Source organism: Leucopleurus acutus, assembly GCF_964270905.1.
Source record: "Leucopleurus acutus genome assembly, chromosome: 2".
Classification (NCBI taxonomy): domain Eukaryota; kingdom Metazoa; phylum Chordata; class Mammalia; order Artiodactyla; family Delphinidae; genus Leucopleurus; species Leucopleurus acutus.
Genome location: NC_139143.1, coordinates 60,487,845 through 60,512,922, shown reverse-complemented (window position 1 = coordinate 60,512,922; position 25,078 = coordinate 60,487,845). Strand labels below are relative to the sequence as shown.

The following is a 25,078-nucleotide window of genomic DNA, read 5'->3' as shown; positions in this document are numbered from 1 at the left end:
TATCTGTTATGTCCATCTGGTGTAACATATAGTCCATCTGGTCTAACATATAGTTTAAGTCTAATGTTTCTTTGCTGATTTCTGTCTGGATGATCTATCCATTGTTGAAAGTGGGGTATTGAAGTTGCCTTCTGTTATTTTATTTTATTTTTCTTTCGCGGTACGCGGGCCTCTCACCGCTGTGGCCTCTCCTGTTGCGGAGCACAGGCTTCGGACGCACAGGCTCAGCGGCCATGGCCCACGGGCCCAGCCGCTCCACGGCACGCGGGATCCTCCCGGACCGGGGCACGAACCCGCGTCCCCTGCATCGGCAGGCAGACTCCCAACCACTGCGCCACCAGGGAAGCCCTGCCTTCTGTTATTGTATCACTGTCTATTTTCCCCTTCAGATCTGTTAATATTTGCTTTACATATTTCAGTGCTCCTATGTTGGGTGCATAAATATTTATAAATGTTATATTTTCTTGATGAATTGATCCCTTTATCATTATATAATGACCTTTGGCTTTACATCTACTTTGTCTGAAGTAAGCTACCCCAGCTTTCTTTTGGTTTCCATTTGCATGGGATATCTTTTTCCATCCCTTCACTTTCAGTGTATGTGTTCCTAAAGCTGAAGTGAGTCTTGTATGCAGAACATGGTTGGATCTTGTGGTTTTTTGTTTGTTTGTTTGTTTAATAAGCTGCTCTATGTCTTTGATTGGCCATCCAGCCAATAAGAAATGAGTTCAAGCAACTGTTCTTTATGCTGCAGTGGGATTTGGGATAGAAAATATTTTGACAAATACCCTGTACTTTAAAGTTTAGCATTTCCTCCACAAAGGAAATAAAAGATAATGCATTATTATGAACTACCTGCTTAGATAAATAAAGCCACACAGTGGGAATTTTAATTTGTCAGAACCCTGAATTATTAGTTATCCCTTTTCCTTTGTTTCCCTGGTAATGTTTGGCACATGCCCCCGTTCTCTGTCTTAGTTTCTAGAATTAGATAGGGGAGTTCTGTAGCCTCAAATGGGCATGGATTTTTATTTATTTATTTTGAATGATTTTATTTTTTTCTGTGGACTTGTCATTTGTACTTCATGGATTTTGGGGGAAGTTTAGACCAAGGTTTAGCCCTGTCATGAAGAGCAGAGTTGGGATGGGTGAGAAAGTTGAGAAGACTACATTTTGTGGTTTTCTAAGGCAGTGGAGCCGATCCTTACTAGTATAATTTGGGAGGCAATGGAAAACCCCTTTTTTACTAGTGGATATGATCATTTAAATCTCACCCTTTAAAATACAAATATTTCAGTGAGGAGTAAAGCATGAAGATTAAAATTCCAGATGGAACTAGAAGGGAACTTTGCCATCTTCTAGAATAGAGCTTCTCAAAATGTACATCCTCTTAGTTCCTTTCAGGATGTCCATGCTGACATTTGCAATAAAGGTGCAAAAGCAATGGTGAATGAAACTGCTGGCATCTTAACTTAAATAAGGGCAGTCTCACCAAATGACACTAGTAGTCAGGTATTCATCATGACGTACCTAAACATACACACACATACATGTGTGCTTAACTTCATGAATGTCCTTGAAGCAGTAAAATTTATTAATTTTATTGGATCTTGACCCATGAGTACATGTCTTTTTTAATATTCTGTAAGATGAGATGAAAAGTACATATAAAGCATGTTTGAGGTTACTGAAGAATGATGATCTCAGAGAAAAATACATTTGTGATTGAGTTGTGAGTTGAACTAGCCACTTTTTTCATGGGACTGAATTTTTCTTGAAAGAACAACCAACAATCTATGGTTATTCAGATTTTAGTGTTTGGCAGACATTTTCTCAAAAAAACAAAAAAAGAATGAAGCAAGCCTGCCTCTTCGAGGAAAGTAACTGACAGTACTTGTTACCAATGATAAAATTTAAGCTTTCAAATGAAAATTGAAATTTTGGAAAACTTGTATTTGTCATCGTGAGCTTGACAGCTTTCCAATATTTAAAGACTTTTTTCTTGAGATTTGTGGGGATATTAACAAATATGATGTTTTGATATTATATAATAAAAAGTGTCAAAATGTGGAAGATCTGAATAACTCAGTGGTCCCATATTTTCCAGATGGATGACCAATACATGATGTTACACAATCATAAAGAGTAAAAAGATCCATTCAAAGTACAATATAGAACGCTGGATTTTAATGTAACTGAGTATGAAAGCTTATTGATACGGTTTCAGATTCCACACTGTAATTAACCTTTAAGAAAGTACATTTGTTGAGTTTCGTGTGGTACCGAAGAAGAATATCCACAATTATCACAACAGATTGAACTTAGAAGAAAATATGAGAATGCAGCTCTCTCCTGCTAAGCCAGAAACTCGAGAGATTTGCCAAAAGGCAAAGCAATGCCATTCTTCTTACTAAATCTGTTTTGTTCCAGAACATACAGTGACTGTCACACAAATATGTTATTTGTGTTATATATGATGGATTTATTTCTGTTATCTTTAAATGAAATAATAGATAACTAAATTTAAATTTTCTCAGTTTTAATTTCTAAAGGGGTAATTATCATTAGATAGAAGCCACCTAAATACAGGGACTCGATCATGTTTAAGAGTGTGATCGGGTCCTGAGACCAAAAAGTTTGAGAACTGTTGTTCTAAACCCACCTCCTGACTTTCAAAATGGGTAACAGAGGCCATGAGGTGACTCATCCACTGAGTTGCAGTTGTGACTAGATCTTATTTCAGCAAACCACTTCCAATATTTTCATTGTTTGTTTTTCCCCATTACACTACTACCATGACTGCCTTCAGGTGAATAAGCCACTCTCCAATGGGAGCGTGTACTAATGGAGGTCAGCTGAGGTAGGGCCTTCTTACCGACTGGGAATCAGAGACCAGAGGGCCTCTTTCAGGCAGTGGTCCCTCCATCTGCAGAGATGTATGCTGACAGGAGATGAGGGGCTGCAAGTGGAGGAAGAACATTATCTGCTTCCGATTTTATGCCTCTTGTTCCAAAATACAGTGAGCTTTTCCTTGTCCCTCGACTTTTCCTCCAGGGAGTTTGCACGTTGGAAAGTGAACAGCCTGGCTCTAGAAAGGAAGGACTTCTTTAGTTTGCCATTGCCTCTTGCCCCAGAGTTTATCCGGAACATCCGCCTCCTCGGAAGGAGACCCAACCTGCAACAGGTCACCGAAAACCTGATCAAAAAGTACGGCACTCACTTCTTACTTTCTGCCACCCTCGGAGGTAAGCAATACCACGATCCTACACTCATTGGTTGCCAGCTCATCGAAAATAGCTTTAAGACCCATTGACTATAGCTTCAAACTCTTCCTGGGTCTTTTATTCTTCCTGGCCTATTATTGACTGGGAAACGTTTTCTTTCTGGTGCATTTGTCAACAGTGTAATCTCTTGACATCCAAATTCACCCCAGAACATTGCTTATAAGCATCCTCCTGGGGAGGGGATGTGGGGTAAGGAGGTTGGGGGACAGACAGACTCCTACTAAGCACTTGCCAGAAGTGCTCCCACTTTTCTTTTGACTGAGCCATCTAACCCCGAGGTTTCTCCATATCTTAATATTGGCTGTGGCTACAATAGTGAGACCCGTAGGCCAAGAAGTAAATGTCCACTGAGTCCCTGACCTCTCTGCTTCCACTCTATAGAGATTGGTAACCAGCCAAACCAATTAGAATGACTTTGGGCTGGATGGAGGCCAAGGTGGAAGGGGACCTATGGCTAGGGGACGGCGCAACCTATGGCTAGGACCCAGCGCAGAATTGAGAGCTGGGAATAGGCAGCATTCTCTCTGCCCTGGAAAGGAGAAAGCAGGATTTATTATAACATTTAGCTCACTGTCTGATGGACAAAAGGAACTCTCCAAGGGTTCAGGCCAGCTGCCGGCATGTGGTAGGCGCTGAGTGTTTGATGGGGAAAAGGGAGGTTGAGCTGCAAGGCTTTTGCCCTCTGTTAGGGAGCAGAAATAGCCACGGTGACTTCTTATAAACAACTTGAGACGGAGAATTTTATCTTCCCCATGGAGGTAGATTGCCTGAGACAGAGATCAATAGAGGATGTTAACTGGATAAGCTGGAGGGGCGGGGGATGAGCTTTGGGAGATTACGGAAGCAGGGAGGAGGCGGAGGGCCTCCCAGGCAGTGGTGCCCTTATCCCGTGGCGCAGTCTGATGACATTGTTCTGAACATGGCATGGATGAGAAGGGTCCGTCAGCAGGGGCCGTGGGCTCCCTCTTAGCTCGGTCTCCCCTGGCGAAGGGTTTCACATTCTTATTGGTAGGGGATTAGGGAGCTGAAGGCCTCACCAGTGCACCCATGTTGTTTGCTGTAGGAGAAGAGTCCCTGACCATTTTTGTGGACAAGCGGAAACTGAGCCGAAAGTCAGAGGTGGCAGGAATTGCCCCTATAGTCGGGGGCGGTGGGAACGGCTCTGCTGTGTCCCTGGAGATCCTGCACCAGCTGGCAGCCTCCTACTTCATCGACAGAGAGAGCACCCTGCGACGGCTGCACCATATCCAGATAGCCACAGGGGCCATCAAGGTAAGGGCCTGAGAGGTCCTGGGGGAGGGAGGGCAGACAGGCAGAGAAAGCAGAGGGAGGCCTGGGTGTTAAATGGCTCCAAGTGAGCCAGGCCTGACTGATGGAAGTGGGAAAGCAGCTTTCTGATGTGGGCACAACCCTAAACCAGCCCTAAAACATGGTCTGTGTCTTCCTTCTGCAGCAAATAGTCACGTGGCTTCTACCCTAAGGCAGGCTCCAGCCGAGGGACTGTGGTGAAAGGTAGACAAGGGCCCTGCTCTCCAGAGGTTACATTCTGGTGGGGGATGAAGATAATACACAAGTAAAACATCAGCCCAGTAATTCCAGATAATGATATAAGGAAAAGACCGAGTCGTAGGTACAGATTTCCTGAGGTAAGAGAGGGGGGGGGAACAGTGAGTATTAGCCAGATTGGTCGAGGGAGGGCACTTTGGGTTTAGACTTCGAGGCTGAGATCTGAATCCTTAGAAGTCAGCTGTGTGTAGATCCGAGGGAAGGGTGTTCAGGCAGGGGGAACAGTAAGTGCTAAGGCCCTGAGGCAGGAACCAGCGTGGTGCCTTGGTGAAACACAGAGAAGACTGCTGTGACTGCAGTGAGATGAACAAGAAAGACGCTGGTCCAAGATGGAATTCAGAGGTAGGCTGGAGCCAGATCACGTGGCTGTGAGAAAGTGCAATAGAAAACAAGCAGAGGGGTGATATGATTTCATGTATGGTTGAAAAAGCTCAAGAGTTACTGTAACTTGAATAACTATAACTTTCATCCCATGTTCTCTACTGACATCTAGAAGATTTCTAGGACAGTTCATGTTGTTTGAGGGAAGACTAGTGAAGATACTTGAGAACACTGGATATTCTACTTCTAAATATAAAGTTAGGTTGCTGAGGAGGTTCAGTCTTGTCTCACATCCTGCTTTCATCCCATCCAAGACTCACAAGGAAGTTTTATCATTCTTTCATTCATTTGTTCAATAAGTATTTAAATTTTTAAATTTTATTTTATATTGGAGTATAGTTGATTCACAACATTGTGTTAGTTTCAGGTGTGCAGCAAAGTTATGCATATTCACATATCTATTCCTGTTCAGATTCTTCTCCCATACAGTTTATTACAGAGTACTGAGTATAGTTCCCTGTGCTCTACAGTAGGTCCTTGTTGATTATTTGTTTTACATATAGTAGTGTGCCAATCCCAACCTTATTGAACACCTGTATGTGTCAGGGACTGTTCTGGATACTGAGAATCCAAGAGTGAACAAAACATATGAAGTCCCTGCCCTCGCGAAGCTGAAATTCTAGTGGTGGAGACATAATTAAATACATGAACAGTGTCAGGTGGGCTTAATGGTGTAAAGACATGAAGTCAGGGAAGGAGATAGAGGGTGATGGGGACATGGTACTTTAGGGAAGACCAGACAGAGATCTGAATGAAGCAAGGGAGTGAGTCACATGTATATCTTGAGTGAATGCATTCTAGACAGAGCAGGGAGTGAGGGCAATTGCCCTGAAGGGGGAGTGTGCTTGGTATGATCCAGGAGCACCGGTAGTGTAGCTGGAAGGAGTCAAAAGGGAGGTAAGGTGGCAGATGAGGCTCCAGTGGTCGCAGGGCCTGGATCATGAGGGTATTACCGATCAGGGAAGAGAGGAGAAAGAGGGATCCTGGAGACCAATGCAGTCATTACTGCACTGGTCAAGGTGAGAAACAGTGGTGGCTTGGACAAAGCTGGTGCTATACAGGTGGTGAGAAATTCACAGGTCCAGGTTTTGATGGTAGAGCCTATTGAGTGTTAGCTAAGAAATTGGAAGAAAGGAGTCAAGATTAACCGTGAGATTTTTGGCCTGAGCAACCTGATGAACAGTGATTTCATTAACTGAGGATAACACTAGGGGGAGATGCAGATCTGAAAGAAATAAATCAAGAGTTCAGTTTTAGACATATCGTATTTGACATTCCTATTAGATGTCTAACTAAAGATATCTGACAGGCAGTTGGTTATCAACACCAGGATTTAAAGAGAAATGTCATGATTGGAGATATAAGTTTGGCTTACAAATATATCCACATATGTAGTTGGTATTTAAAACTTTGGGAAAGGAGGAGATGAGATCACTCGAGGACTGAATGCAGCTAATCAAGTGGCCCCAGGGCTTTGAGTTGTGAAGCACGTCAATTTTCAGAAATGGGCCAAACGAGGAGGATTCAACAAAGGAGGCTGAGACAGAGCATAAAGGTATGAAGAGAACCAAAGCTGGATCACAAAGCCATGTGAAGAAAGTGATTCACAAAAGAAGGAGCAGGCAACTGTTGAGCAGTCAGATTGAGAACTGACCTTCAACTTGGCATCATGGAGGTAACTGGTAACCTAGATAGGAGTAGCTTCAGTGGCATGAAGGGTATAAAAGGCTGAGTGGAGAAGGTTCAAGAGAGAGAACAAAGTGAGGAATCAGAATAGTAGAGACAGTTCTTTAAAGGTCTTGCTGTAAAGGCTAATAGAAAAAATAGGTGATAGCTGGAGACTGATGGGGGATCAAGGGAGCTTGTGTTTTTGTTTTTAAAACGGGAGATATTCCAGAATATTGGTATGTTGATTAAAATGACTCAGTAGAGAGGGGGAAAGTGATGGTGCAGAGAGACAGGAGATAATTGCAGAAGCAATCGAGGTGGTGAGAGAGGTTGCTATTCCAGGCACAAGTGGAGCAGCAGGTCTCACACAGGACCATGAACACTTCATGCTTTGGAGGCGGAGGCTGTACAGAGCACACAGCTCACACGTGCAGTGGGATGGCAGATGTGGCAATGGGACGATGCGGATGTTCTCTTCTGATTTATCCCGTTTCCTTGATGAAACAAGCAAAGTCCATGGCTAAATGAAAGAAGGAATTGTTGAGAAAAGAATGTATGAAATGGTCATTCAGAGCGTTAAGGTCATCAACTGACTAGATGACTAGATATATGGCCTGGATTGTTGGGCGGCACCAAGGACTCATTTGAGACTCGTGGTCTTAATTACAACATGAGGCCTGTCAGCGGCGTTGTGAGTTTCATCAGCTACATTCAGCACGTCTTGTTCAGACAGGCATGGGAGAGATGCAGAGCTGGATTTAACCAAGGGGTGTGTGTGTGTGTGTGTGTGTGTGTGTGAGGGAGTTGAGAGTATATAGAAAGGAGTGATTACAGTGGTGGATCAAGGGGTCTGAGACCATTATAGGATGATAGAAAGTGAAAAGTTGGCCAGGTCCAAAGATTGGGAGTCTCAGTAGATTTGATGACTTGTTATAGGGAAGAGACTAGAGGAGGTACAAGTGTGTAATGCTTTATATTGCTATTACAGAGGGTCAGGTTCTGGAGCACGGCCATGGGCGTGGGAGCCTAAGATGGGGTTGGATAGGGGACAAGGTAAGGAGGTGAGGAGGCCAGGGGACTGGGAGGCTGGGTATTAAAGGATCACCTATATGGATGCTGACGTCAGCAGGAATGATACAGACCCGGGTGGTGGTAAGAAAGAGGGTGGTGAGCAAGCTAAATACTGAAAATCCTCAATGAGGGAGGGGGAGTGACAAGAAAAATAGACGGCAACACGGAGGAGTCGTGGGTGATTGTCCTCATGTTTGGAGAGGAAGGAGGACCGGTGTTCAGGATATCACAGTGGAAGACCCACCTCACTTCATGCCAGTGTGAGGTGTGGGAAGGCAGACAGCCACTGCTAGAGAGGACGGCAGGGGAAACCACATCCTCCAGAGCCGCTAGGTTGTGCTTAGAATGAAAAGGTGAAGCGGACTCTTGAGAAGAGATTGAGGTTATAGATGTTCTTGCTGAGGAGTGATCATGAGATCCAGAGAGCATGATGGAGGTTAAGTGAAGAAAAGGGGTCAGATTGGGGGATGGCCAGTGTCTGGAGTGAGAGCTTGAGAGAGGAGGAAGATGGAAGTTCAGACAGGCTAGGGTTCATTTGGGAGGCTGGTATCTTAGGCAGCTTAAAATGATGTAAAAAGAACTGTAGTAGCACAGAGTGGGTTTTACCAAGAAGACAGAACTCGGTGGAAGCCCTCTCACCCTTCAGTCCTCTAGCGGACTGTGTCAAAGTTGTGACAGGTAGGCCTGGATCAGTAACTCTATGGTCCCATTAATGTCCCTTCCTGTCCTTTGACCTGACCAACTTCTCACTTTCTCTCATCCCTCCATGGCCTCATTGTCTTTTTGCCCAACTTAGATCTCTTGGTCCATCACTATAATCACTCCCTTGCATGTTCTCTTCAGCTTACCCTTTGCCTCCTCGTCATGCCCACGGCCATTCCTATAATTCAGAACCTCATCACGCTTACCTGATTTTCTCACATAACTAGTCTTCCCATCTGCATTCTCAGCTCTGCTCCCTGATTCACGATCTATGCTGCTCGCACGAGTGCCCATCGTCATATCGTATCATTCCCCTGCTTAAAATCCTTCAGTGGTTTTTGACTACATGGGACAGAGCCCAAACCACCGCCTTCCATCCAGGGCGGCAGTGTGAGGCATTGGAAAGAACCTGCGAGTCTGAGCTCTACCACTGCTCATGGCAAGGCTTTGATCAAGTTACCAAACTTCTCTGAGCCCCCATCTGCTCCTTCTAAAATTGTTGAACAATCAGAATAATTTCTGACGTGAAGGATTTCTGGGAAGGTCAAATTAGAAAATGTATAGAGGACATGAGCCACGGCACAAGTGGACCTTGAAAAGGGATAATTCCTCTTCTCAACAAAATGGGAAGGCAGTTGAAGACCTGCTGTCCCTGTTGTCTTTTTAGTTTCAGCTCCAAATGCTCCTTTTACACTCTTCTCAACCCTTGTTTCCCCCCTCAACCCTTCACTTACCATTTATTCCATGTAAGCCAGTCCTGTCTACCTCCTAGTCTTTGTTCAGATATGCCATGCTCTTGAGTCTCCCTTCCTGGTACCTGCTGTCTTGTTTGCTTACAATCCTCATCTGTTCACCTGAGTGGCTTTTCCTAACCCTTCTTCGCTTGGCTCAAAAAGGTAACTCTTTCGTGAAGCCTTTCCTGACTCCCAAGGTAGTTAAATGTTCCTCTTCAGTGTTTCAAACACATGCCTCCCTCATGCGGATTATCATTTGAACTGATTGCTAGCTAACATGAGAGCCTCTGAAACTATGAGATTCTTATGGGAGGGACTGGGTCTCAGGCATCTCTGGTTCCCAGTGAGAGTACAGAGCCTGCCACATTATGGATGATGAGTAAAGGTTTGCTGAGTGAATGAATGAGTCACTGACCCCACTTTTCACATGGGCTGGGCTCTTCTCAGTGTGTGTGCAAGTGCCTATAAGCATGTTAAGTTGAAAGAAACAAGGTGGACGCAGTATCAAGATGATTTGTTAAGAGAACTCTGGTGAAGGATACCATAGGTCTCTAAGAACAAGACACTGGATCCAATCCAGAACAGTAGACAGAACAGTAACACTCCCAGGCTGCTCTGTTTCTTGTTGGAACACGCCTCTACTTTTTCATCTCTGCTTCATTTTCCTGCATCTCCTGTTCTTTCCTCTGTTTGTTCTAGACTTTCTGTGCACCGGTGGCCTCAGCCCACCTTTAGCTTTGCCTTGCTCTGAAGCTGACTCTGGCCCTGGCTGGACGCAATCTGTTTTGTCTCTCAGCCAGTGCTCTCCTCTTGTTCATTGTAGTATCCTCAGTTCCTGGTGCATGGTAGGTGCTTGATAATTATTTATTCCGAATTTTGTAAGCGTCCGTAATCAACTCTTAAATTTCTTTTTTCTCTCAGTATCACAGTTCTAAATTCCCCAAAGAGTCTGGTTCAGGATTCATCTCAGGCCAACACAAAGAGCGGGGCTTACGTAATCTCAACCATGGCTCACTGGATTCACTTCTTTAGCAAGGACTGTGGGTGACAGCGTGAGAGGTGGGCAGGCGCTCGAATCCACGTCTGTTATAGTGCCTGTAGATGCACGTTCTAGAACTAGAGCCACTGCCCGTCTCCTCCAGAGAAGGGCCACCATCCTCGGAAGCCTCGTCTCGGAACTCCTCGGTCCCACGTGGAATGAGAGAGGATTATTCAGCTTCCGCTGAGCTGCTTGACCTGTAGCTGTTTCTGTTTGGGAACACCGTGGGTTCTCCCCATGGGTTGCAATTCAGAGAACCATGAAAAAAACAAGGCATTTAGTGTCTTCTCCCCCCTCTGCTCATCTCCACATAGTTTAGTGACCTGTCCAAGGACGCACCCCTAGACTAAGGAGCAAAGGGAGGTGTTGGCATCCTGTGCCACAGTGCTGCTCCCTCGATAGGGTTGACCTGACCGTTTTGTCCTGATAGTAATGGTGTTCCACAGGAGGCCATCTCTTTGCCTTAACACACAGCGTTTGCAGATCCAGACAGCAAGGTCCCCTGCAGCACACCCTTGTGAACTCACACTCCTCTGCTGGTACTGCAGCCCCTGCCACCTACTTCCCTCTCCTGAACATGCCTTCTCAGGGCTTGAGCTGGTTTCCAGTGTGGTCATTGCTCTGGATGGAGGTGAGGTGGAGGGGAGGGGCTCTGCCCATTTGCTCAGCCTTGGTGAAGGAAAGACCCTCGAGCGTATCTTCCTGTTGCTTGTTTCTCTAAGCAAAGGTGCTCTTACTTTCTACCCTTTGTTAGCAACTTCTTTTCACTAATGTGGAGAAAGAGGCACCCTGCCCCCTTTTGTTTATCCAACACATGCCCGAGACCCCACTGAACATCCCCCTCTGTTGCAAGGTTTACCCTGGTCAGTACATACCTCTGTTGCAGGATTTGTCACAGTAGACTGCAGCTGTTTACATGCCCATCTCCACCTGCCCACACACAACAGCAGGGCTTAGATCAGTGGGGACTCTTTTCACATGCATACAGTTCCAGGTCCCTTCACAGTGTCGGGTGTGCGGTGAGACACTCAATAAAATGCCTGACTGATAGCGGAAGGCAGGTTACCTGGTTTAGTGGGAGACGAACTTACTCAAGTGAGAAGACCGGGGATTGGGTTTCAGCCTTGATACTTACTATTCCTATGGTCTTGGGAAGTTAGTTATTGAACTCCATGACATGGACTTACCAACTGTTTTACTCACCTGTACCCAGGGCTTATATTCAGCTGATATGACCACATCAGTTATTAAAATATTAAAACACTTCCATACAGGCTGGTAAATCATCTTCACCCAATCTGCTGTGTGCCAGCCTAACCACCTTTATCTCTCCCCTGGAACCCCGGGATCTCCCCTAATAGTAACCAAAGGACTAATGTAACTCTGGAGACCCTCAGAGCCCTGCTTTGGCACTACGGCTGACACCTCTCCTGATGAGTGACGTCCTACCTGCTGATACATACTGTGAATAACGTGTTGTAAATATCACCCCTCACTCTACCGTAGGATGGGGGGTGACACCAAATGATATAGTTCACATGAAAACACTTTGAAAACTGTAAAGGGCTGAATACATATTCATCCTGTCCATAATTCCCAGGAAGGGATCGGAGCCCTGAAGGAAGGGAGGGGCCTATTTCCTAGTTGTAGCTCACCCTCTGATTCATTGAAGGCTGAGGAGGGACTTAGTGAGGAGGGTTTGAGATGCTCATGAGCTGCCCGAAAAGAGCCCACATAAAAGTTCACGTGGATTGCAGGATGGCAAGAGGGAGTGGTTCTCACAAGCATTCTTAAAGTGACTTGTCCAAATTTCTCCCTGTAGCAGCCTGGGATTCAATTTGCAGCTCTTTGAATCACACACACTGTCAGCCGTGCTCTCCTGGCCGGCCCTATCGCTCACAATTAGAAGCCCATTTCACTCGAGCTTAGCTTCGCAGGTGCCCCCCTAGGTAGGACAAGAGCAGCCAGGGAGTTAAGGGCAGGGGGAGGCGAACAGGCTCACTGGAACGAGGGTTTGCACAATCTGGCATTTATGGAAAATTGGATGTGCTCATGAACCTGAGATCCATCAGGGCTTTCTGAAGGCAGGACTGTCTCTATCAACAGGCCAATTAGCACACAATTATTTTCTCCTGAAAGCTTATCTGAGGCGCTCTTTGAATGCTTGCGCCTGAGTGAGCTGCACTTTCCATTACCTCTGGGGGCCCTCTTTAGAATCCACCAAAGCTGTCTGCCTCTTCTACAGGAAGAGGCACGGGGTTCTCCGCTCCAACCTGCCAGGGACTCTGGGGCTTTCATCACTCGGGGGCAGGGGTCCTCAGCTCCTCCTGCTTATCAAGTCAGTGCTCAGGCAATGTCTGCAAGAGGACCCTCTCCAGCTCCCCTTCTCCTTCCCACCTCCTTGCTTCTCTAGGGAAGACAGAGGTGGCTCAGAGCAGAGTAGCAGGGGAAAGAGCAATGACTTTGGGATCTAGTAAAACCTGAGTGAGCCTTCCTCACTCGTGGAGATCTGGCTTGAGTCATTTCCTCTAACAGGAAATGATCATGGTCTTTGTCTCTTCTTCATTCCTGTCCTTGTGCCACAATTAACAAAGTGGAGCTACTCACACCCTTTCAATGACTTACCTAATTGATTATCCTCTTGTAGAACTGACCTTTGGAAATAGCAAAGTAAAGGTCAGAAAATCGCATCAGAGCCGGCCCCAGAATATTGAACAAGATTGTGGTGGCGGGGGCGGGGGTTGGGAAGCAGATGGGTTGGTGGTAGATAGGTAGGCATAGTGGTAGGATAAAGGGGAGGAAAGTGGCTGTGCTATATTTGCCCCCTTGGGGGTCGTCCTACTTCTGCGTAAGGTGTGTAGCTTTCTCACCTGTTGCTGGTGAGTGTTCAACTCAGGAGTGGGTGGATAGAAAAGCCAGGGCAGAACTCAGGACAGTATGGTGGCCAGCTTACCTGGAGGTGGGGACAGGCAAATCTCCCAAATACCACACTCAGCATCCCACTCTGCCCTTCAGCCCATCCCATTCCAAGAGAGACAGGGTTCCCCAGAATAGCTGGGCTAGTCCTTGGCCATAGCTCTCCTTATAGGAATTTTTGCACTGTGTGGATAAAGAAGATTTTACCTTGACATAAGCCTGACTCTGCCTTCCCACTGCAGTTTGACAACTAGCCACTCACCAACTCACTCAATACAGAGACATTATTCAGCACCAAGTGCCCACCTGTGGAGGGAGGTAGGCTCACGTGGAGCACCAGGATTATAGAAACATGTTTCCTTGTCTGTAAACTCCTTATGGTAGTGGCTGTCTTACTGTGAGTTTTGGATTCTCTTTGAGTATGTAATAGATGAATAAATTAGTGAAAGAATAAATGAATGAGTCAAATGAATCGTAGCCCTGCAGGTGACTAGCTGTGTGACCTTGAAGAAATCATTTAACCTATCTGGCCTTGGTTTCCTTATCTGTAATGTGGGATGATAATATCTAAAGTGTATACAATTTGTCTTAGCCCATGTTCACATTCTGAACAGAGGGCAGATCACTAAACTACTTTGGATGAACTGGTCTGTTTACACTTGTTTTTTAGGGTGATATTATCTAAATGGGTTTACCTCATTTTAATTTTCTGCAGCCCTTTGACGTGCCCTCACAGGAGGCCCGGGGCTTTGAACTGGAGTCTGAGGACTAAAAAAGTCAAAACCCTGTTTCAGCTACTCAGCAGCTCTGTGGTCTCGGGTACTGTAACTCCCAGAACCTTGGTTTCCTTCTTTGAAGAGTGATGATAGGAGTGGGATTTGTCTCCGAGTTAGTGGGAAGGTTAAATGGCATGATCTTGGAGGATGAACTTGGAAACTGTGCAGAGGTTTCCTGCCTCTGTCATGGCCTTGATCCCGTCCCCGATCCATGCCGGGTCTTGCTGCCTCTCATGCACTGTGTCTATTTGCTTCCCCTTGGTCTTGGTCTGCAGTTACCTCTTTTTCTCCCCAATCCCCCCTTCCCTCGCACCCCTCCTCATCCTTCAAGACCAATTTATGGGTCACCTTCTCCATGAAGCCTTCTCAGACTGCTTTAAGCTGCAAGGTTCTCTCCCGTCTCTCTCTTTACTGTATTAGTCTGCGTCATACCATCTCTCACTTAATTACTCTCTTCCATGTGTATTTTTTAAGACCAAGTATACGAAATTCTCTTTAAACATGTCACTTACACTTTGGTATTCACCACGGTAACTAGTAGGACGGCAGACAGTTACACTACACACTTTCCAGCCCATGGGTTGTAGATCATGCTGCCCCTTCTTTTTTTTTTTTTTTTTTGGCCGTGCCATTCAATCCCTGGTTTTAGTTTTCCCCAACCAGGGATTGAACCCGGCCTCTCAGCAGTGAAAACCCAGAGTCCTAACCACTGGACCACCAGGGATGCTGCCCCTTCTTTTTCTCAGAGTACTTTCCCTCCCTTCTCTTCTTGTCCATTTTCTACTCATCTTTAAAGACCAACTCAGTTGGTGTCCCCTCTGCAACTCCTTCCCTTGTTTAGAGCTGTGGTTTCCTCAGGGCTCCTCGTGGCACTTCGCACCTGCTCGATGTGGATGTGTATCAGTCAGTTGGATATGTACCTGCCTCCCCCACAGGGTGTAACCTCCTGGAGGACACACTACATAACTTGTACACCTTTGTGCACACCTCTCCACCCCCCGAAGCCTGGAACAGATTACTCATACATTCTCTAATTTATTGAGTACCTGCTATGTGCCAGGCACCCTGTTGACAACCTCGTGAGCAAAATAACTATGAGCTTACCTCTGTAGAGCCTTTAGTGTGTGGAGGACCCAGGCTTTAACTAAATACTCGCAGAAAAGGATGGAAAACTGCAAGTTGTATGCTTGTTGTGGAGCCGAGGTGCCCGGAGCTAGGAGAGAAGGTCAGAGGTCTCAGGGCCCATTTCCTTGAAGAACTCCGAGAAAGGCACTCTATGAAGGTTTGCTAAATGGTAGGGAATTGAACAGTGGCTGCCCAACAAATACTCGTTGATTGGTTGATTGATTTTTGGCAAAGCCTCTGGAGATCCTGAGAAGAAAGGGCCTCGGGTCCCCATCATTCTTATTACATAATTATTTCAGTGCATTTAAAGCTCCCCATTTTTCATCTTAGACTTTAAACATCAGGGGAAAACCGATAGGCCAACTTTATAATATTTTAAAATGACTGTGGTGTTTTGGAATATTACATAGCTATAAGAGTTTATGTATATTTAATATGCTTATTAAAATATGCAGTAAGCCCATGGCTGATTTTCTCTAAGGACGTCTCAGTGCCGAGGTGGGATTTAAATGTTTAATATTAATAATAATACTCATATTTCTCTAGTGCTTTTCATCTTCGGGATCCCTAAAGCCTGTGAGCATCACATCAAGTGGATGCAGCTGGGCTTGCCAGCGGGCTGACAGCATCCTCATCTGCCCTCCTTTCTTCCTCTGGGGGAGGAGAAGGGGGAACTCCAACACAAAGGTTCCAGCTTCCACTGCCTACGTTGAGTTTCCTCTTCCCAGACTCAAATTCCCTCTGGCTCCCTCTGAAAGGCTTCCAATTATGTACAACTCCTGCCGCCAGCCCTATACCACTGATACTCCCTGTCTTAGAACAAGGGAAAAAGTGGCTTTATGCTCCTGGGGTAGGGAGATACATGCCTTTCCTTGGGCTGGTCCAGGACAGGACATAGAGCCTGAGATTGGCTGACCGGAAAAGGGAAGTGCAAAGGGAAGGTCTCAGCTTGTTATATAAACCCACCCCCTGCCTTTCCTTCTCTAGGTCACGGAGACCAGGACCGGTCCCCTGGGCTGCAGCAACTACGACAACCTGGACTCAGTCAGCTCTGTCCTGGTACAGAGTCCGGAGAACAAAGTGCAGTTACTCGGTAAGGTGCCCTGTGACGTGTTTACAATTTCCATACACGGTAAAAAACAACAACAACAACAACAACTTAGATCACCAGAAGGAAAAAGTCCTGCCTGCCCCATTTGGCTAAACCCTTCTGAAGACAAGAACTACCACTAGTTCTGGAACTTGTACTTCACAACTTTCCATCACTCTTTTGAGAAAACTTCTGACGTGGTTCACTTTACACCTCGACCATTGCTCAAACCACTGGGCACCCAAATCCTCCCACCTCCCATCCTTCCCAGGACCTCTGTCACTATCCTACAGCAACAGCACATCCATCATCATACACCTTGATCTCGTCGGCGATCTCCTTTGTTGTCCAAAGAACCCTCTGCTTTATCCTAAGTACACATTGGGGAGTAGCTGGCCTTTGCAGAGTGGTTATGGGGTACCGTCTCTAGCTTGACTAAGAGCCACACAAACTGTGGGACCATTGGTTACCCTGAGAGTGTTCCCTGCTTTCTGTTACTAGTCTGCAGTCTTCAATGGGAGATCAAAGCCAGGAGAAGAGTTTGAGAAGAATAGGAGCCTTAACTGGGGACAGAACAGGCAGAAACAGAAAAGCAAAAGGAAGGGGAACGACCCTAGGTCCGGAGCTGGGAGATAAGGGGAGGCACTCAGCTCCTGCTGTCTGTCCCCCAAGCATCCTGGGGGCAGAGCCATGCAAACTGATTCAGACAGAGCTGTTTGGCAATGGGAAAAGTTCATTCTTCTTAAGGCCTGAGTTGGACTCTGTTTAGGATATTATTGTCTTGGTATTATAAAATCGATAGCCATCACCCAGGATCTGTGATTACAAATTCCAGGCAACCTGAGCCAGACGTAACCCCTCAATGCTTTAGGCATCAAGAAGCATACAAAAAGGAGGAAAAGACTCCTGTATTTAAAGCCGCCCAATGCAATTAGCATCCCTCTTCTCTTAGGTCCCTGGATGGGCTGAAGTTCAGAGTGTCTGGTGGTTCATTTGGAATAGTTTATGCTATTTAATTTTATAGCCCATCACTCATGCAGACATTGCTCGGGGCACTTATTTTGTAGCAATAGGAAATGTTAGGAGGAGGAGGGAGCTAACGGGGGAGGTGAAAGGAAAGGACTTGGAGAGGGCTGAGTGTTGAAAGCAAGCGTACGTGGACAGCGTGCATGGGGAGGGCTGCTCAAGTGCCACTGTGGGCACATCGTCAAGAAAGGAAGGTTTAGCAGCAGTTCAGAACAGGAGGTAGATCACAAACAAGAACAACAAACATCTACCACGGCTGCAATTCTAAGTTATATTCTGAGGTCTGCCGAGACTGGGTTACATACTTTGGGCTCTCTGATTTCCTGCCAAGGACAAGGTCAAGGGTGTGACAAGAAAGAGCTGGCAGATATCTGATGAAAGGGGAGCTCATCCCGTCCAGAAGTCCTCGCGTCCCTCCCTCTCCTGGCACAGTTTCTCCCAGTGTCCCTGCTGGGAGAGCCTCCTGCAGGTCTGACCTCGACCGGGCTGGGCTGCAACCAAAGGCATGCCCGTCCTTCATTCACCTCTGGATATGCTTCCAACAGCCGCCCTGTGTGGCTTGAAGCCAACTAGGAGTCTATTCTGCTGCTGGTGAACCAATATCCACCACAGATGGGTAGGAAAACTGAAGCTTGGAGCAATTTAGTGGGTTATATTCAAGACCAGAGGCAGCTAATTAGAAAAGAGAGCTGAGAGACATTCATATCTATCCAGGCTCAACTGAACTTGGGGCATCCGTCGCCATCTTGCTTTCACATCGCGTTAAGGGTTAAACCCTGAGATAGGCAGCCAGTCCCAGTTATGCAGTATGACCCAATGGGACAAGGACAGGGTCTGACACCAAGCTGACTTTCCCGGCACTGTGACTTGGGCAGGTCACCATTTCCTTATTACAAGAACCTCATTACAAGAGCCTCAGTATGACCACAGTGTTGCTTGTAGTTTTCCTGGACTGGGATTTCCTCATTACAAGAGCCTCAGTATGACCACAGTGTTGCTTGTAGTTGTATATGGAAAGTGCTTGCTGTAGAGCCTGGCCACCGTGTACCCACACCACCTTGTCCCTACCTCCTAAGCAGGACAGCCTCCTTGGTCATCGGGGCTAAGGTGGGAGGCCCAGGAGGGTCAGCATTCAGAAGTATCCTAGGAGGCCTGCCTCTCACCTCAGAGAAGCTAGAAACAGGATGGCAATTGGAGGCAGAGCAAAAAAAGCCCATCAAGCCTTGATTCTTCCCCCACGAGGGCTATAAGCTCTTCGTTTACCTGAAACATCTTCCCATTTCCATCCTAGAAATGCTGACACGTAGCCAATAAGCCCGTTCATATGATATGCACGCTCTCAATTTGGCTGATGTGAGGGGTTTGACTAAGCCTTGAGCTTTGACGTGCCCCATCTGTCACTGGGACAGCAATAACCCTGTGTCCCAACCAGCTCAGCAGGATCGGGGCCTGGGGTGGCCATTCTTGGGCCCAGCATGCACAAGTCAGCAGAACCCCAGCTGGGGATCCTGCAGCCTTGGGTGTGGGAAACCGAGTACTCCCTGGCCCTGCCCGGCAGTTCCCCGACTCGTCCCTTCCTTAGGCCTGCAGGTGCTGCTGCCCGAGTACCTGCGGGAGCGCTTCGTGACCGCTGCGCTCAGCTACATCACGTGCAGCTCTGAGGGCGAGCTCATCTGCAAGGAGAATGACTGTTGGTGCAAGTGCAGCCCCACCTTCCCAGAATGCAACTGTCCTGACGCTGACATCCAGGCCATGGAGGACAGCCTGCTGCAGATCCAGGACTCCTGGGCGACTCACAACCAGCAGTTTGAGGAGTCAGGTGAGCAGTCAGTCAGCCCAGATTTCCTCCCTGTCAATGGGAGGTGGCTGAGAGGTACGGGATAAGAACCCGGGGCGCTCAGCTTGGCTCCTGGCTCAGCCACTTAACTGGCTGGGTGACCTCCAGCAGGTTATATGACCACCCCAAGTCTGAACTCATTTTCTTTTTTTGTATATGCAAACAGACCTAATACCTACCAAAGTGATGCGTTTCAAGGACTTAATAAGCTAAGGTAAATATAATTGAGGCCACAGGCCTTGTCTGTCTTGTTTGCCACAGATTCCGCAGTGCCTGCACATGAGGTGCACAGTGAATATTTGTTGAATGAATGAGGCACACGGCATGTTTCTAGGAGGCACCGAGTACATGCTGGTGATTGCTTATTGCAGGTATAACTGATACCAATGTCACCTTGAGACTGAGATTCAGAGGGCTTGGTTTTGAGTTCTTATTCCGTGTTATGGCTTGAATGTTTGTATCCCCTCAAATTCATACGTGGAAAATCTGATGCCCAAGGTGATGGTATTAGGAGGTGGGGACTTTGGGATTTGATTAGGTCCTAAGGGCCGAGCCCTCATGCACGGGATCAGTGCTCACATAAAAGAGGCCCCAGAGAGATCCCTTACCTCTTCCAACATGAGAGGACCCAGCAAGAATTTTGCCATCTGCAACCCAGAAGAGGGCCTTCTGGCAGAACCTGCCAGCAGCCTCCTGATCCTGGACTTCCGGCCTCTGAAAATACATTTCTGTTGTTTATACGCCACCCAGTCTGTGGTATTTTGTTATAACATCTTGGACAGACCTAACACACGCTATTACTGATCCTTTGTCTAACTTTGCTTTAGCCCTGAAGCTCCTCAGTGCCTCCATTTCTTCATCTGTAAATGAGGGAAAATGATAATAATAGGTGGATGGATGGCCCATATGGGGCAATGTAGATAAAGTATAAAGAACTCTGCGTGATACACTCATACATTTCAGTATTAAATGAATAATAGTTATATGGATATATCTCAAAACAACAATACTGGATAAAACAAAGCAAATGAAAAAGGTTATGTATTATATATACATAATTGTATTTAAATAACATTTATATGTAATACTGTAATAACATATTAAATATAATACATATTTAGTACTAGTTATTTGATGTTTAAAACATACTAGCCAATACTTAATATTTTTATGGATAAATAGATTTTTAGAAAACGTTAAAAAATATATGATAGTAATAAAGAAAACATTCAAGAGAGTAGTTACATCTAGATAAAGATGGAGGGGGAAGTTTAGGGCCTTCAAGTATATTTGCTTTGCCATATTTCTTTTAAAAAAAAATCTGAATTCAATATGGCAAAATGGCAAACTCTAGGTGGTGGGCACATGGGAGTTTATCTTGTTATTCTCTGTGCTGTTTTGTATACCTAAGTGTTTCATAAAAAGAACTATGCGCGCACTACTAGTTGTTAATGTCATTACTAGGTGTGATTTTTCCAGTCATCTGGGTGGGGGCTGAAGAACCAGGGACTTGAGAAATCGGAATGAACTGAGGCCCCAGGCATTGCCATCTCAGGTCTTAAACAAGGCATTCAGTTGCTAAGGAGAGTATCATATTCCGGCCCCCCAGCTGCATTGGACCAATGGTGGTGGGATGCGTTAGGTAACGCTAGAGTGTGTGGGAAAGGACTTTGGGCTTTCAGCACTAGGGATTACTGCCAGTGAGTGAAGGAGGACTGTCCAGACCCCCATCAGGAGACGTGATGGCTGCAGGCTCCAAGTAAAAGCAGGTGCATAGACAGAGATCTGAGCGTGAATTCAGAAAACACATTGTGCCCAGGAAGCTCTGAGGAGGACTCAGACTTGCAGTAGGAGCTAAGAACCAGAAAGCACATTGCTTCCGGGTTAGTTTCAAGAAAGAATGGGTGTCTGGCCAAGAGGTAAATCTCAAAAGAGAGGAAAGGTGTCCTAGAGTCAGAGAGAAGGACATGGAGGGAAGAGGCTGGTCTCAGGGACTGAAAGGCTTCTAAGAAGACTTCTGAGCTGGGTGCTCCCTCTTCTGTGTCTGCATTTGCCAGTCTTGTCCGCCCTCACCTTCATGAGTGCCTCACACCTTCCCTAAGGGTGTGGTGGTGTGATTGAAGAAGATTGTGCATGAATTATAAGGCGGTATAAAGGGCAAGAGAGATGCATCCCAAGGTCATTGGCCCTGTGGGTGGTGACAGAGATGTGTTTTGAAATTCAGAAGCATATTAGAAACAGGAAGGTTGGGAAAGAATCCGTATCTTAAGGTATGTCAATCATCTCTGAATAAGGCTGTTTGAAAAGAAAGAAAGAAAAGGGCCCGGGAGGGTGGATGTGAAGCCTCCTTCCTCATACAGTGACTGAAGGGCGGGCTGGGTCTGGGGGGAGGGGGGAGGTCCTCCTGATGGGCACCCATTCAGGTGCCCCTCAGCTCAGCTCTCGTGTTCTTACCCACAGAGGAATTCCAGGCCCTGCTGAAGCGGCTGCCAGACGACAGGTTCCTGAACTCCACAGCCATCTCCCAGTTCTGGGCCATGGACACCAGCCTCCAGCACCGCTACCAGCAGCTGGGAGTCAGCTTGAAAGTGCTGTTCAAGAAGACCCATCGGATCGTCCGCCGGCTCTTCAACCTCTGCAAGCGCTGTCACCGGCAGCCCCGCTTCCGCCTGCCCAAGGAGAGGTGAGCACCCCAGATGCCCGAGCCAGAGCACGTCACCCATGACAGCCACTGAGGCCGGGGAGGGCCCCTGTCCAACACAGCAGAGCTGGGAATGCTGACGCACACGCGGCCTGTTAGAGTCTCCTATTATCTTGACATACTTGCGTGTCACTCTCAGTTATGAGTTGCATCTGAAGTGGGAGAGAGAGAAAAAAACAGAGAGGCTAATTTTACTTTTATATAAATTATAGTCGATTCGAATGTTATTCTAATAATACTCTAATTCTCACTTACTCATTTCTATTTTAGTACGTCTTTTAGGAAAGAAAAGGGTGGAGTTAAAGCTTTCAGACCAATTGCGTATGATGAGAAACACACACAATAGATTGTTTCCAACAAGTGACTCTGCTCTGAGTCATAGGAGGGAAGCGAGCTGAGGGCCTGTGCCCTCGGGAACAGAGTGGGGCTGGATTGTCACAGGCCCTCATGCATCCATCCGCTCACTCACACGTGCATCCAACAAGCCTTTATTAAGTCCACCTCGCATGTCCTAATATTAAGCAGTGAGGGATATTTGTTAATTGAGAAGATACAATAAATATACAGGAACATCAAAATTATAAAATTATTATGTGGCAGCCGCTTAAAAGCATGTTCGTGGACCGTAAATCAAGGGCATGGTCTAATAATAGTAAAGGTCAGAGAGAAAAGCCACCCAGGAGAAGGACCTCTTGGCCAGATTGTGTGGGAGGAAATGGAAGTGGGCTGGTACGTGTGAGCCAGAGCATTCCAGGAGGGGGCGCTGCCCTCACAGCAACCCAGCGGTGCACTTCTAACTGAGGCACAGGTAACGAGGGACATATGAGTGAGAGGACAGACCGGCAAGGGCATTTGAGAAAGGTTCTTTTTTTTTTTTTTTTTTTCCAACACATAGTTAGGAAATGCTTACCAGGCACCAGGAACAATCCTAGTTTCTGAGAATATGTTGGGGAATAATGCAGGGTCCCTGCTTTCACGGCATATGCAGGGAAGCCATCTCTGAACAGGTCAACAATAAATAAACACAATCCACTTTGGTAATGAACATTGCTGTGAATCACATCAAAGCGGGGTGATGTGACAGAGAGGGACTGGGCGGTGCTTTGGACAGGGGAGTAGCCGAAGACCTCTTTGAGGAGGTATCCTAAGAGCTGAAGTCTAAACCTTAAGAGGGCGCCAGCCATAGAAAAGTCCTGTCCTTGGTGGGAGGTTTCTAGAAAGGACAGAGACTGTGAAGGGGGAAAGAGGTTGGCATGACACTGGAAAGTTTGGAGAGCCAGTTGTTGGAAGATCTTATTTAAGAGGCTGAAAACTAGATTGGATACGAAAGGCGCTGCAGATCTTCTGTAGGCTTTTGAATAAGGGAATGAGGTGGTACCTTGGAGGGAGGAAGGAACTTGTTTGGTTATCCCAAAGTGGTAAAGTAGGGTTTCTGTCATTCAGAGAACCTGGGGCTTGTATCTTCCTTGTCACCTATTAGTCAAATCTCCTGCCACCCTCAGGGAAGCAGCAGTGTGTGGCTTCCTATGACTCGTGCTTCATTTTTATCCCCCCTCCCAAAGGTCTTTGTCCTACTGGTGGAACCGTATCCAGTCCCTCCTCTACTGTGGAGAGAGCACCTTCCCTGGCACCTTCCTGGAACAGAGCCACAGCTGCACCTGCCCCTACGACCAGTCCTCCTGCCAGGGCCCCATCCCTTGTGCCTTGGGCGAAGGGCCCGCCTGTGCCCACTGTGCCCCAGACAACAGCACACGCTGTGGGAGCTGCAACCCAGGCTACGTGCTCGCCCAGGGCTTGTGCCGCCCCGAGGTGGCCGAGTCGCTGGAGAGCTTTCTGGGGCTGGAGACAGACCTGCAGGACCTGGAGCTGAAGTACCTGCTGCAGAAGTGGGACAGCCGCATCGAGGTGCATTCCATCTTCATCAGCAATGACATGCGCCTGGGCAGCTGGTTCGACCCTTCCTGGAGGAAACGCATGCTGCTCACCCTGAAGAGCAACAAGTACAAGCCCGGGCTGGTGCACGTGATGCTGGCCCTGTCCCTGCAGATCTGCCTCACCAGGAACAGCACCCTGGAGCCTGTCATGGCCATCTACGTCAACCCCTTTGGGGGCAGCCACTCTGAGAGCTGGTTCATGCCCGTGAACGAGGGCAGTTTCCCAGACTGGGAAAGGACTAATGTGGATGCTGCTGCCCAGTGCCAAAACTGGACTATTACCTTGGGCAACAGGTGGAAGACCTTCTTTGAGACAGTCCATGTTTACCTACGGAGCCGAATCAAGTCCCTGGACGACAGCTCCAATGAGACGATCTACTACGAGCCTCTGGAGATGACCGATCCCTCCAAGAACTTGGGCTACATGAAAATCAACACGTTGCAGGTCTTTGGCTACAGCCTGCCCTTTGACCCGGATGCCATCCGGGACTTAATTCTCCAGTTAGACTACCCGTATACTCAAGGTTCCCAGGACTCTGCCCTCTTGCAGCTCATCGAGCTTAGGGACCGGGTCAACCAGCTTTCCCCACCTGGCAAGGTGCGGCTTGACCTTTTCTCCTGCTTGCTCCGGCATCGGCTCAAACTGGCCAACAATGAGGTGGGCAGGATCCAGTCGTCTCTGAGGGCTTTCAACTCCAAGCTGCCAAACCCTGTGGAGTATGAGACAGGCAAACTCTGTAGCTAATGGGGGACCCACTCCAGTGCCGGGCAGGGAGGGGATCCATGAATCCGGGCTGCAAAGATCTAAGCCCTCACCTTAGTGCCAACGGGGTGTTCCCTTAAGACTGCACCCAGCAGATGGGCCTCAGGGCTTGAACTGAAGCAGGCAGGAGAGAAGGAAACAGCCGCTGCACACATGCACACACCACGCGTGTGCACACGCGCGCACACTCACAAGGGGAGGCGAGCACTCAGCAGCCTTGTATCTGTGAAGCCGGTGCTTTCTCATGACTGCAGTTGAAGGAGAGGGAGCCAGGGAGGGCTTCAGAAAAGGAACCAGCCCAACCGTGCAACACACAAATTCTTAAAAGTGATTCTCAGCATTCAACAAAGCAAGAGGGAACAACAATGGGAGAGGTGGGAGCACCGCCTCCCCCTCCATGGAGTCACTTTTGTATTCTTTTTAGCCAGATTTCTTAAATGGCGTTGTTTCATGATTCCCCACAGT

The 25,078-nt window shown here is 47.1% G+C and overlaps 1 protein-coding gene across 1 annotated transcript in view; it reads left to right on the top strand.

Annotated features, from left to right (window-relative positions):
• The window catches only part of BRINP2 (BMP/retinoic acid inducible neural specific 2), a gene marked incomplete at both ends in the record, with an annotated part of 51,817 nt that extends 27,222 nt beyond the window's left edge, over positions 1 to 24,595 (top strand). Inside the window, 6 exons of the mRNA XM_082834166.1 lie at positions 3,055 to 3,245; positions 4,348 to 4,556; positions 16,250 to 16,355; positions 18,961 to 19,197; positions 21,676 to 21,898; positions 23,479 to 24,595. Of these exons, the coding sequence (XP_082690292.1) occupies positions 3,055 to 3,245; positions 4,348 to 4,556; positions 16,250 to 16,355; positions 18,961 to 19,197; positions 21,676 to 21,898; positions 23,479 to 24,595 (2,083 nt within the window). The remainder of the gene's footprint in view (positions 1 to 3,054; positions 3,246 to 4,347; positions 4,557 to 16,249; positions 16,356 to 18,960; positions 19,198 to 21,675; positions 21,899 to 23,478) is intronic.
• Positions 24,596 to 25,078: the final 483 nt, after the last annotated feature.